General features: G+C 46.3%; 1 protein-coding gene across 2 annotated transcripts in view; it reads right to left on the reverse strand.

The window, feature by feature from the left end:
• RYR3 (ryanodine receptor 3) overlaps positions 1-19,587 on the reverse strand; it is a gene marked incomplete at its 5' end in the record, with an annotated part of 503,048 nt that overhangs the window by 95,373 nt on the left and 388,088 nt on the right. For both annotated transcript variants that reach the window (XM_080809903.1, XM_080809904.1), the window contains 9 exons: positions 417-479; positions 682-828; positions 1,806-1,895; positions 5,765-5,843; positions 8,314-8,477; positions 9,719-9,859; positions 11,458-11,548; positions 13,466-13,686; positions 16,030-16,199. In XM_080809903.1, the coding sequence (XP_080666029.1) occupies positions 417-479; positions 682-828; positions 1,806-1,895; positions 5,765-5,843; positions 8,314-8,477; positions 9,719-9,859; positions 11,458-11,548; positions 13,466-13,686; positions 16,030-16,199 (1,166 nt within the window). The remainder of the gene's footprint in view (positions 1-416; positions 480-681; positions 829-1,805; positions 1,896-5,764; positions 5,844-8,313; positions 8,478-9,718; positions 9,860-11,457; positions 11,549-13,465; positions 13,687-16,029; positions 16,200-19,587) is intronic.

Genomic DNA, 19,587 nt, shown 5'->3' on the forward strand with positions numbered 1-19,587 from the left:
CAAGTGTCCCTACGGCTGGTGGCACCTGCTGGGACAAGGAAAGTGCCCCCACCTATGGGCCTTTCCACTGCTTTTCTCCCAGCCCTTATGAGATTTTTCTCCTAGTTGTTAGCTCTGTGTGTTGATACAGTAATTTGCTGTGTCCTCCTTTTACTGAGGCGTTACCTATTATGATGTCCCTAGAAGAAGTGCAAAGCCTGGCCTTCTTAGAGAACTGCCTTACTCTGCTGAGACTTGCCCTGTGGCCCTGGCCCAGTGTGGCTGCCTTCCCAGCTGATACTTTAGTGGTGCTTTGTTCAAGGCATTTTTCCCCCGCTCACCCCCTTCTTAAAAAAACTCTTCAAAAGATAATATGCCCCTGCACTCCGGGGGTTTTGGAAAGCAGGATATGCTGTCCTGCAGGAACCAACACTGACCTGGAGCTCCCTGGAGAGCACCACGTTGGAGAGGTCCAGGGGAGCAGGGCTGTAGCTGTTGCCCTAGAGAAGCAAAGACAGAATCGCTGGGTTGGCCATGGTTTTCCTCATTCTTATCAGTATCCTGACTTCGGCTGCTGAAGATGTATTCCCTCAGGGTTCATCCCTGGTGGTCCTTGGCCCCTGACACCCCAGGGAGAGCTTTCCCCATTTCTCTGGGTGTTCTAAGACTGGCCCAGTGTTGGCCCTGGGCATGCGGTCATACCTGGCTGGCCTGGGACACGCTCCGAAGTTTCTCGTTTTCCCGCTGTTGAACCAGGGCCTCTCCCTCTTTGGTCCTCTCCACAGACCAGCCCACAGCCAGCATGGTTTTCAGGGACTCCCGGGCGGGCCAGCGGTAAATTTCCTTCTCCTGGAAGAAAATCCGAGCAGAAGAGATTTGCAGGAACACCCCTGCACTCTGACTGGCCTGACTCCCTGTGAACTTGGCCCCCATGGTGGACGGGGGTGCAGTGGACTCCAGCCTCCTGTCCCTAGGTCAAGACGCCCCCCGCAGAATCTCCCCTGAAACACGTCATCGTCAGTCTTTCTGATGTTTCCAAGTACAAAATCCTATACTTCCTGCCTTTAGAGGGAATGTACCAGACATTACCTAGTTTGTGGAGAACGAGGAACAAGAATAGGAGAGTGACCCCTCAGGTTCTAGTAGCTGATTAAGACAAGACTTGTGGAAATGATTGGCACAAGGCTCTCCTCTGAACTTTGAAAGTAGAATTTTTTAGATTTAGAATTCTCTTGAGCTATACACAATTTTGCAGATGGCCAGTATCCATACAATGTTACATAAGTCATGCTTTACACACGGCACAAAGCCGACGGCTTACAAAGAACTCTTACTGATCCCTAGATTGGAATTTGGAGTTGCGTTGAACCAAATTTCTCAATAATAATAATAAAAAACGCAAAAGACCTCTCCATATTTCCCTAGAGCTCCTTCTCTCTACTCCCTTTGTCTGTCGTGACCGGGAGTCTTTTCTATCTGGATTTCCTCCAGCAGTTCAGTGCTCTCCTAGCCCTAAGTCCCTCACATCAGTAGTCTAACAAAAGCCCTTCCTGGTCCTGTTGCAAATGAACTATGAATGTGCTTTGGCTCAGCCTCCAAGTGCCGAACAGTGCTTCTCCATCCGATGGGCGCTCAGAGTCAAAGAACTGAACATGAGGTAGGGCTCTTGGAAACTGGTTGTAGGCTCTTGCCCACTGGTGAGCTCCTGAGCAGTTTACTTCAACTGGAGAGTGAATTTGCCTGGAATTCCTCTGACCATCTGAAGGAATTCCCAAGGAAGGAAAATCAGCATGGCCACTCAGTGTTACCAGAATCCAGTTTCTTACCTTTTCCGTTAACGTCTTGAAAGGCCTGATCAGTGGATGGGTCTTCACATTTTCGTCCAGGGAAATTCCGTATTTCCATCCATTCTGACTCTGTAGAAATGTTCTCAGTTCAAATATCCCTGGCATCCAAAGAGCCCTGCTGTGTGACCCAAATCCCAGCTTCTATTTTCACTGAACAAACGGAATAATGGGATGTGACAAGAGCTTGGAAATTCCCCCCCAAAGTGTCTAATTGATCCTTTCAGGCCATCAAGCTCTCTGCCCCCTGAATTGTGAACTCTGCTCCTTTATTTCTTCTTGTTCCAGCGGCTGTCCTCACTGCTTACTCGCTTGTGTTTCAGTCAGGAGGAGGTTTCAAAAGACCTGAGAACAATGCTTCTCAGGTCAGCAGCATGTCATGGTTACAGGCAAGGATGGAAGTCAAGGCCAAAGGCCAAAGGGGACTGGTCCTGTTGCCCACTGCCTGGAGGGGGCCGACTTGATTAGCACTGTGTGCCCGCCCACCCTAGAGCAGAACTGTAGCAATGCATGTCCCTTGGAATCACAGAAGTTTAAGCATTTCAAAATTCATTCAACAAACATCGGTGGAATGCCTGCTATAGTAGGTGCCGGACTCTGTCCCGGGCACTGTGGATACAGAGGTAAGTTAGAGCCCCCGATGGCCATAACCTCACACCCAAAGTCTCCTGGCTGGTTTTTCTCAATCTCCTCCTCTACACGCTTATTAACGTGTCTCTTTCTCAAGCTTCTGTTCCTTCTCCAGAGCACACTCTCCCTGGTAGATGAAATCCAGGCCCATGGTCCACAGGTGGACTAATTTCAAATCAGTACTCCATCCCAGATGTCTTCCCTAATTTCCAAACTTATTTAAGCTCGGCTTGGATGCCACAGTTACCTCCTCACATGCCTGAAGCAGAACCTGGCATTTCACTCCTCTTTGGGGGCCCCCATCTTCGTCTCCCTGCATTTCAGCAAATGGCACCAGCGTGCGCTCACTTTCTAAGCCAGATGTGTGGCAATCTTCCTTGACGCCCCCTTCTCTGCACCCTCTCTCATGTGTTCAACTTCCCAGACCTGTTCATTTGCCTGCCTCTCCCTAGTTTCCGGGCCAGTATTTCAGCTCTGGCCACCATCAGCTCTCTCCTGGATTACCGTAACAGCCTCCACGCGGTCTCCCTGCCTCCAGTCTCGCCATCTCTCCGTGGACTCCATTTTCTATGTGACCCTCAGGTGAGATTTATAAAATCACCCAAATCAGGGCACTCTGCTGTGTTAAGGTTTTCTGACTCCCAGCTGTCATCATGGTAAAACCCAAACTCCACAGCCTCTAAAACTATCAGGAGATCTTGCTGACTTTCTAGACTCATTTCTCACCCTTCTTCCTCTGCTCTACTCTGTGATCCCACCACATTGAACTATGGTTCTCCAAGGCCACCAGGCACACAAAATCTCTCTCTCTCTCTCTCTCTCTCGTCTCTGCTTGCATCTGCTGCTCCCACGGACTGCAGCGCATTTGTTTCCCTGGGCCTGGATAACAACCCATCCCTCCTCATACAGTACAGATGTCACCAACTCACGGAAGCGTTCCTGGACTCTTACTATTGACTTAGGGACTCCTCTTACAGGTTATGTACTCTAACCAGGTGCTCCAGCCCACCGCTGAGCTAAACAACCTGTATGATGACTGGCTTCATCTGTTCACTCCACCAGACCGTGAGGCTTTTGCGGGCAGGGGAGAATACTCTTCCCTTTGCTAGATAATCAATGCCCACTAGACAATGGTAAGCAAGTGTGTTCCCTTATAAACGTGGAGCTTACGGTCTAGTGGGAGAGGGAGAGAGACTGACCATATACCACATCAGGAGAGGCACAGTTGATAACTGGTATCACTGTGTAATTCTTATAAATATATTAAAGTGCTATAAAAAGGGGCACCTGGGTGGCTCAGTGGGTTAAAGCCTCTGCCTTCGGCTCAGGTCATGATCCCAGGGTCCTAGGATCGAGCCCTGCATCAGGCTCTCTGCTCCATGGGGAGCCTGCTTCCTCCTCTCTCTGCCTCTCTGCCTACTACTTGTGATCTCTGTCTGCCAAATAAACAAATAAAATCTTAAAAAAAATAAAGTGCTATAAAAACACTATGAAGAAAATGGGTAGGAGGCTAAGAAGGCCTACATCTGGGAAATCTGGGAAAGGGGTACGTTAGGAATTCACACTGAGATGGGTAGTTGAAGGATGAACTGGTGACTGGCGTTGGCATGTGTGGATGCAGATGGGGACCTGGCTCAGGGTGAGAAGGGGCTCATGGGGAGTGTGTGTGTGTGTGTGTGTGTGTGTGTGTGTGTGTGTGACAGAGACAGAAAGGAACAGACAGAGATACTAAAAGAAAGGGATGTGGCTATAGGGCAGAGGGCAGAGGGAGGGATGGGGCTGGAGATGGCAAGATGAGATAGCGTCTGCTGTCAAGCCACATTTAAGATTTTGGCCTTTGTATTAAAAATGGTCAGAAGCTATTGAAGGATTTTAACAAGGAGAAGGACTGGGCTGGGAAACAGTGGTAGAATAGGACTCAATTTGCATACTGAAACTAGTGCTTGCCAACAGCGTAAAGAACAGAACAGACAAAATGCACGTGGGCAGACTGGTTAGGACGTTATCACCAGCATCTGGGCCAAGGATGACGGTAGCCTGGACTAGAGCCATGGCAGAGATAGAGACCTACACAAATGTGAGAGGGACTAAGGAGGTAAAATCCACATGGCTTAGTGAGAGACTGGCTGTTGCTATCAGTTTGTGGAGGTGTCCCTTTCCCCTGATCCCTGGGCTGGCCAAATGGGCGTACTGATCCTTCGAGAGCAGGGGTCAGCAAACTAGAGCAAACTGGCTTGCCCTTCAGCCAAGCACTGTTGTAGAATTAGTTTTTTTTGGGACACAAGCACACTCTTGTGTGTCCCCTCCGACTACTGTTGCATGGCAACAGCAGAGATGGGTGGTTGTATCAGAGACCGCCCAGCCCACAAAGCCTAAAATGTTTACTATCTGGCCCTTTACAGAAGAAGTGTGCCAAGCACTGTTCTAGAATCACAAGGCATGAGCGCATTCTACAGTTAACAAGGCTTGTTGTTATCATCAGTCCCAAACAGAAACTGATCAAAGAATAAAGGCAGACCCCAGATCAATACAGAGGCTGAGCCAGCGGATCAAGGTGTCCCCACTCCAGAGCACATGGCTCCGAGGTGGTTTTCTGTGGCTTCATAGAGGACCTGGCTTCCTAGTTCCGCACCGGAAGCCGCAGCTGAGCAATGGCCCCAATTCTTCCCTGGCTGCTCACAGGAATCCTGGATGGCTTTGGCATAGGCCTCCCACTTCGCCTGCCAGCATTAAAGGGCTGACAGAGCAATTAAACTCATTAAGCAGCCTGACCTCATGTGGTGAGGAATTTTAAACACCAGATGGACAGGCTGATTAATAAGGGAGTGTCTAGAAATTCTATCGATGCCCACCATGGGAAGATAGTGTGTCATCCCTAGAATAAAATTCAGTCTGCTGGCAAAATGCGAGGGCAAGGCTTTCAGTTTTATTTCCGCTTTTCCAAGGGTACATTCCAAGAAAAAAAATAATGAAAGCTTCCTGCCCCGCATTACGCGTTGACGTCAAAACCACGCAAGCATGTGCTTGGAGCAAACCCCAGAAAATGCAATGTTTAGAAAGGAGTTAACACTCCCGGAATCAATCATTTTCTTGAGAAGTACAAAAAGCAATATTAGCCCTTGCTGCTGCCTATTTCTCTAACCTCCACCAACCCTGGGAAATTGCTGCTCAGTAATAATGAATGCTCTTGGCACGGCCAGTCCGTCACTGAGACAAATCAGGCAGATTTCCAGGATTGGACCCTTTAATGTTGTTGGGCTGTACCACCAACCCCCTCCCCCGACAGTTGTCAGTTGGATGATAATCCCTACCTTGTCACAGGCCCATTTATCATGTGAATGCTCCGCATACTTGGTGACGATGTATTCCCATTTTTCAGGCAAGGAGAAACTGTGAAATGAGGAAAAAACCCCAAAACACCACATTATGACCTCCCCAAGCAATTGAGCTGGATGTATGGTGAAGACGGCCAGCACCAGCAATCCTCGGTCAGAGGTTGGATTGCTGCCCCAAAGCCGAAGTTGGATTCCCAACAGTGAACTTCTGTGTGGAGGGATGGCGTGTCCATGCTGGGCACGCCATGTGTGTGCATGCTGCACACACATACACACCCCATCTCACCAGAGGACATCCCTGCAGGAGCTCGGCTGCACAGGTTACCTTTTTCCAGCTGCTCCAAATGCCCTTGGCTTCCAGAGACCCACCCTGGCTCCTGGGCCACACCAGTTCAGGTGAGACAGGGAGAATCCCTTTATCCAAAGACCCTACCTGTCACCCCATCACTCCAATCTGGGAATGCCAGAAAGGCGTAGATAGAAGAGCAGATATTACAAAATAGTGGTGGTCGTCAACATTTTTGGATGCAGTGACTCATGTTTAAATATTAGAATGTGGTTAGGAAGGCAGACATCTGTTCCTTTGAGAAACAAGTCTTACATTGCACAGAGTCTTATGTGAATAGTCACCAAGAACGGGCATACGACTAGGCCAATCAGACTCACTGTCCCTGGCATCGGAATCTGAATCTTGAGATGTTTGAGACTAAGGCAGCAAACTCTTCCAGCTGATTCATCCAATGGAGATCCTACTGGAAGGTTCTTCATTTGGTCACTCTGCCTTGTTTCCTGTCCTTCCTGAGGCCTGGTTAGTCAGCTTTTTGCTAGGTTTTGATACTAAGTCACTGAATCCTTGCAATAAGGTGATTCTCTGCTTAATTTATAGCTCTGGTCACTCATATTACTCAAAGAACCATACTGGTGCCAGAGGTATATGTGAAGAAATTGGAACTCTCAAAATAACGTGGAACCATGAACATCATTAGCAAACAGCTACTCTAGTGTTTGTGAAGGCATCCAGGTTACTAATACCATCTGTCATCCTCCAGCACATTTATGTTTGCACAAGGTGAAGTTCTCCAAAGCCAACGTCTGCCTTCTCTTGGGCCCTAGCCTGGTGATTTGCCATGCCCCTGACCTCTTCTTTTTTTTTTTTTTAATTTATTTATTTGTTAGAGAGAGAGAGAGCGAGCGAGCACAGGCAGACAGAGTGGTAGGCAGAGGCAGAGGGAGAAGCAGGCTCCCCGCTGAGCAAGGAGCCCGATATGGGACTCAATCCCAGGATGCTGGGATCATGACCTGAGCCGAAGGCAGCCGCTTAACCAACTGTGCCACCCAGGCGTCCCACCCCCTTACCTCTTCTTTACGGTAGGTTCAATTCTGTTTCCCTCCATCCCCTCAGCTCAAGGTTCCAGCTGATGGAATGTGTACTTAATTTTCCCGAAGATGAATTTTATACATTGTCAAAGCTGACAGCCCCTAGGAATGGCTCCTATGACACCTGTCATATGAGAACTGTTGCCACAAAACACAAGTCCTAGGGGCTCATACAGGAGGTCTTGCTTCCCCTGCTCCATCTAAAGCATTTTTAGAGTTCTTCATTTAAAATGCACCTAGAGGGTGCCTGCGTGCCTCAGTTGGTTAAGTGACTGCCTTTGGCTCAGGTCATGATCCTGGAGTCCCGGAATTGAGTCCCGCATTGGGCTCCCTGCTCAGTGGGAAGTCTCCTTCTCCTTCTGACTCACCCTGCTCTTGTGATCTCTCTCATTCTCTCTCTCTCTCTCTCTCAAATAAATAAAATCTTAAAAAATAAAATAGAGATGAAGACTGCATGACCTGCAAGACATCATCACAACTAGGAAAAAACTGTAACAAGACAAAATTGAGCCTATGTTGCCCAATATTTTATCTGTATCCTAGCCAATACCAGGGAGGAATGCTGGAGAACCAGAAGGAGGGAGGAAAAGACGCTATTATAAGGTTATTCCAAAATTCCAGCAAAATTCCAGCATGGCAAAGAGTGGGTCCAGTCTTTCAAATAAGGACCCCATGCTGTTCTGTCCTCATACCCTGAGTTCTTACTGGAATTCAGCTGAGTGTTATTTATAGAGTTGTTTTGATGTACGATGCTATTAGAACAATAGAGGCCTAATTCACAAAGAACGAAGATTTTGTCAAAAAACTCATTAATAAATTAATTGCATCATTTGTCAGGGCGAGTCTTGCAATGCCTTGGGCGACATTTAGTTGTGGAGAACATTCATCTCTTATAATAAATAAACCAGCCCCCCCAAAAGAAAGCCCAGAATATAATAATACAGTATATAATCAGATATGGATGGATGAGACCTTCAGGAGTTTAGGACAAAATCCAGTGTGTGATATGACTTGTAGTGTTAAGGGAAATGATCAGCAGTGTTGGCTGGAGGGAAGGAAGGAAAGTACATTTCTTGCCACCTTCTGAAAGAGAAACACTGGCCACTGCACAAGATATAGGACCAGCTAAGAGAGGATTCTGGACTCACTTCATGGTGTTGATGGGTTTGGGATCAAAGTTGCCATCCGCATCCACTGAGATCTGCTTCTCCAACGTGGCTGAGATTCTGGTGTCTAAATAATCTGGTGGCAGGGCCCCCGCTATAGCACTGAGGCAAGGAAGGGCCATTCGGAAAAGGTCTGGGTCATACTTCTGTGAAGAAAGACAAAGGCCATGTTAGTAGAGAGATGAGAACCAGAGCTACCCACGCAGAACACTCAACAATCAGCAGAAAAAAATTAACATGCTTGCACTTGCCCAGGTTAACCAAAATGGGGAATGTGTAAATCCTTGGATACTTTCTGGGGGAAACCGAGTGATCCTTGCAGGATGAAACAACAACTTGCGAAGCCCTCAAGTCATCGTTGCTTTAAGTTGAAAAACCTTAAATCGAGGTTTAAATCATTATCTCCCAAATAGTTAATTGCAAGTGTATCTAAGGGTTGGAGTGGTCTATAAACTTGTCTGCCATAGATGGTTATAGAAACTGACCCAACCTGTGACTGGATTGGGCAGAAGCAGCTCTGCAAGTCCCCTCACGAGCTGATATGGGTCTTACGTTGGTATCACCAGCAGAAGCTCAATATCGCATCCACTCTCTCTTGAGTGGGACCCAGAAGAAATTTCAAATAATATGGGGTGAGGAGCAGCTTCTGATCTACTCATACTAGACCAAAGGAACACTGGAATGAAGAAAGTTTAAGTGCAGGTGAACACCAACTGCAGCTATACACATGCTCCAGACTTCAGTGAGAAGACCAGACCGACTCCTTTCCACCTTTAAAGTCGATGATGTCAGAAATCTAATTAACCCGACTTAAGGGGAGTGGAGGCAAGTGTGAGAGTCTGAACTTATTTCGCTCAGACTCTGCAGAGGCTTGGGATTGAGAGGCCCGCCGTTTTCACTCAACTTCCTCCTCAAACGAGTGGCTGTGAAGAACCTTCCCCAGAACGGCACGCGGTCTTCCGAAAAATCCCATGTCTCAACCTCGCAGCAGCTGTTCAGGTTTCTCCTCTATACCTGAACTTGGTAGAGGCTGACTAACAGGGGCCACACAATGTCAGAAAGGGAGGAGCAGGGCGGCGTGTAAGTCAAGACTGAACCTCGGACTTATTTTTCTCATTTCTCTGCAAGTCCTTCTCCCATGTATCAGCCTTGTGAGTCTGGCAAGATCAGCTGTTCTGAGACTTTCCTCACCTGTGAAATGACGATTAGCAGAGTTCCTATTCCAGAACATTTCGGGGTAAGGATGGTGTAATATGCTTGTGGAGTAATTGGCACTGTCCCTCGCAGGTGGCAAAGGCTGATAATATTAGCTATCGTTATGCATAGGCATTGATTATTCCCCAGTTATCAAGGCCCTCCCTCTTTGTTTGGGAAGTACTGCCATTACCTTATGGGAAAGGGAGTCAAAAATCCCCCAGAAGAGCTTCTCCGTCAGGTGCAATTCTTCTTCCACAGCTAGCCCGTAGCTCCCCCATCCTGAAGGCAGACAGTAATACTTCCAGCACTGTTCATAGTGATTTGTCAGAAGCTGGGAGGTTGAACAGGGTTGCACCAGTGGGTGGGGCAGAGAAGTTCCGCAGGCGTCCGCACCATGCAGGGAACAGAAGAGCAAACAGCCAACATGAGAGTGAAACCAGCTGCTGAACCAGCTGCGTGAGCTACAGAGAGGCCCCTGGAAGCTACTGGGAATGGGCCGCTTTCCTGCCTGATGAGCCCTAGCCTGAGCTGAATCCGCCTGTAATTCCTGTGCCTCCTAATGTGCCCCTCGCAGTTGGAAAGTGAAGAGAAACTGTTTCTACTTCCAACGAGAAAAAACCTTCCAGGCACTTGAAGGTGGGAAGAACGCCTTCTGAGACATTTGTTTATAAATCTAGAAGATTCTCAGTGATGCTGCTATGGGAATGATGAGAGCATGTGGTGGGTCTGAATATTTTCTCTACATTGATTTCTGCCCATGGCCTTCCTTGCTTTTCTCTTGAGCCTTCTGACGGCTTGGCCATGTTACCAGAGTTCCACATGTGGCCAGCAGAGGGCAGAAGTACAGCGCCGATGTTCCCATCCCAGCAGGTGGGATCCACATCCTCTAAGAAAAGTCCTGTTGGTCTAAGACATAAAGGTGAGCTCACTGAACGCTATTGATGCTGCTTCCTCAGGAGCCAGCATCCAGGTGACTGTACAGGACTGTCGAGGAAGCAATGCCAAGTTGAACTGTGAAAACCACGGCTTTCAGCTAAAACATTTATTGGGATTAAGATTCGAGAGAACAAGCCCTTGGAGGGCAGTGGAATCTCTGACAATATACAAGCTGTTTTCTGCTGGGCATGGAGACAGAGGATGGAACTAAAGGATTCTGGGCATTCTGTTTATCCCAGTAAAGCGCATCTTGAAATCCTTGCTTGGACTATTTCTGAGAAGAAGAAAAGTTCTGTTAAGTCACCAGGCAGAATTTTCAGATGTGGCTGGCCACTGCTGACACAATGAGTATGCAAATACAGCAGGTGCCTCTTAGGTAAAATATAAAAAACATGGTTCTCTTGGGTGGGCAGCTGATTGTGGTGCACTCCCACTCAGACCCAGATGCTCCCTGTGCTGGTGATAAAACTTTTGTAATTTATGAGAAATCATCAAGGAGATAACAGATAGCTCTGTGACTGTACTTTCCATTAGTAAAGGAAAACAGGGATAAGAGTAAAAAACAAAAAAGAGGGACTGTTATAGAAGAAGAAAGAAGGCACTAGACAGTATGGATGAGTTCTATAAGTTCTTAGGTTCTATACTTGAATGAATAATCACCAAGTCTTCAAAGCTCTGAGATTGAAGATATTCTGAAAACCTAATTAAGGTACAAAGTGCAAAAATCCAAGTCCCCCTCATTAACTTCTGCTAACTAACACTTAGTCAGTGGAAAGCAATTAAAGAAAATTGAAGCAGTTAACGATTTACTCTCTGCAACCCAGACACTCAAGAAGGGGTTTGATAAGGTGGGTTGTATCTTGCTAGCCCTCAGCTTAAGAAAGTCACACCCATTTAATGTGTCTTTTGCTCCCCCAGTTGTGAAGACCTCACGTTTTGCAAGGCAAGTCTCCATGCCATGGACGGTGTTTCTGTTAAAGTGAGGAGGTTCACCTTAAGGGGCATTTTGCAGTATTCGTTGAGCTGTGGCACGTCAAAAACCAGACGTCGCAGGAGCTGCTGTAACATGGAAGGCCTCAAGTGGCTGCAGTGTGAAATAAAAACAGAGAGATTGAGTTAAAAAAATAATAATAAAGGAAGGAAGGAAGGAAGAATGAAAAAAGAAACACTCATCCATAACCATACACCAGAGCTAAGCCACTGAACACTTAGCTCCTAAAGTAAGATCTTAGGTAAATCACAGCAATGATAACACACTTTAAAAAGGGAGTACAGGGGGCACCTGGGTGGCTCAGTGGGTTAAAGCCTCTGCCTTCAGCTCAGGTCATGATCTCAGGGTCCTGGGATCGAGCCCTGCATTGGGCTCTCTGCTCAGCAGGGAGCCTGCTTCCCCCCCACCTCTCTGCCTGCCTCTCTGCCTACTTGTGATCTCTGTCAAATAAATAAATAAAATCTTAAAAAAAAAAAAAGTGAGTACAGTTGACCCTTGAACAACATGGCAGTTAGGAGCGCTGACCCCTCCCCCACTCAGCCAAAAATCCATGTAAAACTTTCCAGGGTGCCTGGGTGGCGCCATTGGTTAAGCATCCAACTCAATTTTGGATCAGGTCATGATCTCAGGGTCATGAGATTGAGCTCCCTGTCGGACTCTGTGCTCAGTGGAAGTCTGCTTGAGATTCTCTATCTTAGTGCTCCCCCCAACTCTCTCTCTCTCAAATAAATAAATCTTTAAAAAAAAATCCATGTATAACTTTTGACTCCCTCTAAAACTTTACTAATAGCCCACTGGTGACTGGAGGCCTCACCAATAATGTAAACAATTAACACCCATTTTCTATTACATGTATCATACACTGTGTTCTTAAAATAAAGGAAGCTAGAGAAAAATATTGACAAAAATCATAAGGAAAAGAAAATACAGCTAGAGTACTGTATTTATTGAAAAAAATCCACATACAAGTGGACCTGCACCATTCAAACCCGTGTTATTCAAGGGTAAACTGTATAGTTAAAACATAGAAAGAGGAAATGTGTGGTTAATGAATTGAGATACCTAAGGTAAAGTCTCATCACTGGGTGACAAGAGGTTGTAGGGCCTGTGCACACTCAAAATGTAATAATTATGTACAAAGAATATAAAAGAAAGAAGGTGCAGTGGATTTTATAGCCATCTCTAAGGGCCAGTTTTCCCTTGAATTTTGCAAAGGATGAAGCTGGACCTGACCAGTACACAGGTGGAATCCGAGGCCACCTACTGGTGTGATCAGAAGGGAATGGAGGCCTTCTGAGCTACTATCCTGAAATCCTCACTATTGGAATCATGTCTTTAGGATAAGGCTCTGTTGTCAAAAAGACTTAAACAGGCAAACGCAGTAGCTAATTAGAGAACAATTTCTCAAATTATCAAAGAGCTCACGGCCTTGGTAGTTGATGCAAGTAAACCCTAAGAGAAAGGCGAGATAAGCAACATTGATTTAGCTTTTAGTTGTAGACTGCCAAACCTTTTAAAAACCCAGTAGCACCTCCAAGTTCTCTGCCCAGAAAAGTGCCTGTACACACACATAATTTAGAAGTATGTTCAGCTCAAGACCGCCTGAATTCCATCCACAGATGGGTGAGGAAGAAGCTGCGGAGGAAAAACTTGCTTCTGGCTCTATCTTAAGAACCAAAACAAGAGTTCTTCATCTGAACACTGAATACTTGCTTCAAAGACAGTCTCATCTTCTGGTCCATGGAGCCTCAGGGCAAGAGCCTGAGCTGTGTCCCCCATTTCTCCACAGTGAGAGATGAACTCAAGGGAGAGGGGATCAGAAAGCTTGTGGCAAGAGGGTGGGGAGGGACAGAGCATATCCTTCGAGGAGATGACTGAGAAAGTGGTGGGTGTATGGCTAAGGCCTGGAAGCTTCCTCAAACTAGATTCGCCAGTTTTTCAATTACACAATTAAAGGTAGTGGACAGGGAAGCATCCAGGCAGGTGAAAAACGCGGGTGGGGGTACTTACTTGCAAATGGCGAGCAAACATTCTTCTATGGTGTCCCTCTGAGCTTTGGTGAGGGAACGTCCCTTGGAAAGCCGGTATATGGTCTGCAGCGTAGAATCGATGAGAGATGTGTAGTGCTCCGTTCCGGCGAAGAGCGGGGCGCATCTTGTGAGGAGTGGGAGCACGGCAGAACATAAGTACCTATTTAGGGCAAGCGCAGCCTCTGTGGTGCTCAGGGAAACCTGGGAAAGGGGATTGGGACACTGGTTAATCTCCCTGGGAAAGACAGAGCAAAGCTTACCCCGAGTTCGGAGCTCCCATCTAGCAGGTGGGACAGCTTACTCACAACAGGGTCTCACAGCCACAGGGTGAACAACTTTCTACCTTGTCAGCAGACCCACTTCTCTTTGGCATTTTCAATGAGAAAATACAAAGTCAGGTTAAAAGTAAAAACAAACAGAAGGAATGCAAAGGCTGGCTGGCCCTAACTCATTCCACAACCACCTGTTTCCCTTGAAGATAGATCCTAAAACCTATTAACATCAGCTGATGACCAGTCTAACCTACCATGTTTGCAAAGGCCAGCTGCAAGCTACTGTATTATTATTCTGTTTGAGCTCTCTTTTCTCACCTTATGGAGACTCAATAGTGTCCTCTTGTGATTTTGAGATGAGTAAGTGGTTACTGGCCAAGCAAGCCATCAAACCACTGACAGTTTTAGTGACAGAAAGTGGAGATCTGACCCCCGTTACTTAAATTATAAGCTTTGTGAGCCATTCACGAGCTGATGAATGGCATGAGGTAGAGGTCACTAAAGGCAACCTAACTTTACTTGGGGAAAGGGTATACAGAATAGAAACTTGGGACCCGCTCTAAAACTCTGCTGTAATCTTCACTCAGTGTCCTTTCTCATTCATTTAGACAGGCTAGATACAAGGAATGCTCACTTAGTGACACTTAGTCAAAGCATTCTCAGCCACCATCTTGGAAAACTGAAGAACTTCGAAAGAAACCTTGAGATCCACAAAGATGAAATCTTTTCCTATCATGTCCTATGATGATCACAGCTGTTAGATCTATAACACATTTTCTATAACCTATAAAGTGATAAACCGTTTCGAGCTGTACACATTTCTGGGTATTCCTATTAATAATCAAAAGTCTGTCTTTGGGAAGATTCAGTAATCAGACTGAAAGAAATAGCAAATCTTTCACATTTATCATTTTGATAGAGTTGTCACAATGGGGAAGGACAGAGCTTTGATTCCAGTGGTTTAAAAGTTTTCCAAGGAGAATGCATGTACCGAGGAACTGCATGTTTAACTTCTTGAGCTGCAGATGGTGCTTAGACAAGCTTGTGATTGGAACACCAAATGGTAGCACAGCATTTGCCATTTATTTGCTCTATTGAAACAACCGAATGATCAGATCAGGAACCTTGAGAATGTCTCACAAGTTAAAACAATTACTGTTTTTTAAATCAAGGAATTTATAGAAAAACTCAAAACAAAAGTAGCTGTGGAAGCATTGTTTTAATTATCCAAAAGGACCATAAGCCCCTGACACTTTCATGGATATGCCATTTCTTATCCCCGTGCCACAGATAGGAATGGCGCTCCCATTCAGACTGGGGCTTGTATAGCTTTCCCATTGCTGGGTGACCCCATACATTTGTGAGTAACCCATTCAGGTGGAATCCATCCCAGTTAAGGTACCATCTAGCGGATCACCCACCACAGAGCTCAGACTGTTATCTCTGTTAGACGCTAGGGGGAGCCTTTGAGAGACTTTACTACTGATTAAGAAGACCTGCTTCTTCTGGCTCTCTAAAAGCAACCTTACACTGGCAGTATGTTTTTAGACTCATGCTGATTGAATTATTCTTTTCTCTTTGGACCCAGCCCTCCTGGTGCCCTGTTCCTGACTTGGGGCATCATGCATCGTTCGTTTATAACTCTTGGGGCCTCCTGTCTTGATGTCTGTGGATGCTGGATTCTTCACCCTTGATTTTCAAACTTGAGTTTGCCCTTAACCTCTGGTCTTGACCTTGTCATGCCCAACACTCCCAAACTGCTTGACTTGGAGACTATCTTTCCTGGTGATCAGTGCATAAAACTTGAGGAAGGAGAGTGGGAGAAGTATTTCCAGTCTCTAATTCTGCCAATCAGCCTTTTTCATAAGCAATAAGCCCTGGTTCTCAACTGAGGAAGATATTGTCCTCAGGGGACATTTGATAAGATCTAAAATTGGTTTTATAGGTGGTGCTACTGATATCTAGTGGGCAGAGGCCAGGGATGGTGCTATCTTGCAATGCCCAGGATGTGCCCCACAACAGATAGTGCCAAGGCTGTTAAACTTGTAACAGAGGAACCTGGATTGAACATTTGAGGTCAAGTTTACCTACATTTAAGTCTCTGGCACAACAAATTAAGATCTTCCATTTCTTGGTTCCTCTCTTTTCTCACCCTTTAAAGCAGCCTGCTAACATGTAATCAATGAGTAGACAGAAAACATTCATTTTGAAATCCAATGTCACCAATGTACAATGACGGGAAAAATAGTTTTTTCTTATTTTAGCCACTTACTGTATCTAGAGAGGCAGAGGCTCTTAAGTCGGGTAAAAATCCAACCTCTAGCAAGTGGAGCAGAAATGTTTGATCCTTGATGCCATAAACACGATCCAAGAACAGCACCATGGGTGCCTTGTGGTCGGGGCAGAAGTTAGCTGCCATATCCGGCTCGCTGACGGACCCATCTGAAAGACACAGAGAACGTCACGTCCCCTCTTCTAACTCCACAGTCTCAAAGGCAACACGGAGCGTGTCTGTCTATGCCTTGTTATCCTAACAAGCAATAGGAATACGATATTGTGCTGGAACCAGCTGATACTGCCTTGAGAAAGCTGGCTGTTTACATTTCCGGAATTTTTTTGAGCCAGCTGTTAGACATACTCACTATTAAAAACTAAAATTTCCAATTAAGTCAATTATATTTAGGAAGGTGACAAATACTCAAAACTTTTCACCTCCTAAAGGTCTTACTATAAACTATACTCTTGAGGTTATTTCCATCTATTTTATTTGCATGTTGGAAATATAATTCAATGGTGTGCCATGTGCACACCAACTTTCCAACTCCATGGCTCAGGGACACATATTGATAGCGTGCAATGGACCATGGTGAGAGGACTTACGCCACAGAAATGGGCAAATGCTGGGAAACAGGGCTTGAGTTTTTGCTTTGTTGACTGAAGACACAAGAAAGGAAGGGAGAAAATGTAAGGTAGGTGAAATTTAAGAGTGTGTCTTGTCTGTAGCCATCACATCATAAATAGTGCAAAACTGAGGAACTACCCTCTTTGTATTTGGAAACTATTACCTGATATAGGTGAACCAGAACAGCTCATCCAGTAATTCTAATCTTATTTTGATCAAAAAAAGTTCAAAGATGAAGTGAGGAATACCATGAAGAAAACAAAAACTGCTTGACTTGGAGAATAAAGACAGGAGTTTGAAAGAGGACACAAAAGAAAAACAGTCCACCTCCTAATGTTACGTTAACATCAAAAATGAGGGAAAAGAGCCCCTAAGCGATCAAGCTAAGAAAGAGCATATTTACATACTGTACTTCAGAAGTCACCCTGAGAGCCATGAAGTTTCAGTGCTCTCCAGCCCGGAGCCCCATTTAGCCCAGGGATCACGCAGGGGAGGGCTCTGGCCTAGGAAGAAAGCATTGAAGGGAAGGGATCCTCCTGACAGGAAGCTGCTTGCCTCTTCTCTCCTGGACACCAGGGGGAGCCAGATCTGAACAGCGACAGCTGAATTCATCTCACACCCACCTTGTGTTCTGGGGAACATTACTTTTGTTTAATTTATTTTTTTTCATTCATTTGTTTGTTCATCCATTTATTTTCAGTAGGTCTCAATGCGGGGCTCGAACTCACAAGCCTAAAATTAAGACTTGAGATACGAATCAAGAGTTGGGACACCCAACTGACTCAGCCACCCAGATGCTCCTGAGAAACATTATTTCTGTAAGATGTTTTGTGCTCAGAAGTTTGGGCAATACTAAGTTCAACATTTGCTTTATCATATGATTTTTCAAAGGTTCTATAGTCTCAATGTTCTTCATGATAAACGTGTTATTTTTGAGACTGATGTCACCAAGATTGAGGAGTAGGAGATCTCAGCCTTTGTCTCCCACAAAGATCAATAATTAGACAGCTATCCAAGAACAAAAACACTCCTGGGAGAGGCCAGGAGTCTACCTGAGAAACCTGAGCAACACAGTAGAACACAAACCCCGAGAAAACTGCACAAAAAGGTAAGGATGCCTTTCGCTGGCCTCATCCCCGTTCAGTGCCAACCAAGCAGGAACTCCTCAGCTAGAAAGAGTTCTCTTCACTGGGAAAGGAGAATGGGGTGAACAGTCACCTCCTCTAGCCTTTCAGGGCACCACATAAAGGACACCCTTCAGGTTCACCCCGCCTAGAGACCAGTGAAGCGGAGATGTCTCAGGACAAGAAAGAGGGGCAAGGGCTATCTGTTCCAGCTACGCAGGGGAGCCACTGTGGCTTTCAGTGACCTGCTCTGCAGAGGACCCCAGCAGCTCTCGCCATGGAAGAAACCAACAGCCAGCATAGCCACCATGAAACCCTGGCAGATTCTCAGGTTTTGTGTTTGCAGATGCCCAGCCCCCTGGTTCTCTTCCCACTCCCATCTCCCTCCCTGCCAGAACCCAGGATCTGCACTGGCAAGGAGTCCTGGGCTCTGCAGCTGTGTGAGTTCAAGATGTCAGCGAGACCCTTGTGGCCGCTACCTAGCACTATGCGCCCTTGGGAAGACTTCATCACTGGCTTCTGTTGCCATGCACACACCCAGGGTGAGATCCTGCAGCCATGGGCGTGCACCCTGACATGCAGGGTACCACAGATGCTTGTGGGCCCAGCCCTGGCCTTGCCTCGGGTCAGTGGCCTGCACTGCTGTGCTCATTTCGTCACTAGCACCTGCAACTATGAACTTGCCTCCCACTGGCCTGAGTCTTGTCATTGGCATCCACTGCGGTGCACTCGTGTAAGACCCTGCAGCTACAGGTATGCATGCCAATAGCCAGGGTGTACACAGGTTCTAGTGAACCCATAGAGTTTGCCCTGATCCTTGCTGCTGGCACTGGCTCCTGTCTCTCCACGTGTGCCTGCACTTGGCTAACGCCACTACACAGGCACCTGCGGCTGGTCCCTGCAGTGAAGTGGGTACACACCACCAGCTCCAGCTACCACCACTGCCTGACCTCGTTCCTAGTTGTGAGATGTGGACTTACTGCTGAGGACCCCAAGAGCCTTGGCAGCTACTGAGGATTCCCGCAGCACTTGCCAAGGACCACATAATTATCAGTGTGGTGGACCCCAGTGGCCTGAGTTGCTAAAACATCAGACGCCTGCCCCCATACCCAAAGCCAATACCCAGCCCTGTACTTGGTGCCCTGTCCCACTGTATCTGGGCTCACAGCATGCTCTAATATGCGCCCCCCCGCCCCAAGGGTGAAGGTCTTTCCTTACCAAAGTGGGTCCTTTAAGTCTGGAAGAGGTGTCTGCTTCTTCCAGTGTGCAGGTGGCTATGTGAGGCTGTAGGTATCACATAGAAGAAAGGAAACAGGACACCACAAAGAGAATACAGTAACCTTCTAGTAATTGATCCCAAAGAAATGGAGATACATGAACTACTTGACAAAGAATTCAAAATAATTATTCTCAAGATGCTCAGAGAGCTACAACATAGAAAAACAATTAAATGAAATCAGGAAAATACCAGAAGAAAATGAAGTAGAACACATAAAAAAAAAAACAGATACAAATTTTGCAACTGAAGAATACAATGACTGAATGAAAGAATTCATTGTTCAGAGCACTTCAGCAGCACAGTGGACCAAGCAGAAGGATCAGGGAGCTCAAGGAAAGATCATCTGACATTATCCAGTAAGAGGAACAAAAAGAAAAAAAAGAATGAAAAGGAATGAAGAAAGCCTATGCGATTTATGAGACAGCATTAAGAGAAACAATCCACATCACTGGAGTCCCACGAGGAGAAGAGAGGGAAAGTAGAAAGCTTATTTAAGTATAGTTGAGAAGTTCCCAAAACTGAGGA

Source organism: Martes martes (assembly GCF_963455335.1).
Source record: "Martes martes genome assembly, chromosome: 7".
Lineage (NCBI taxonomy): Eukaryota > Metazoa > Chordata > Mammalia > Carnivora > Mustelidae > Martes > Martes martes.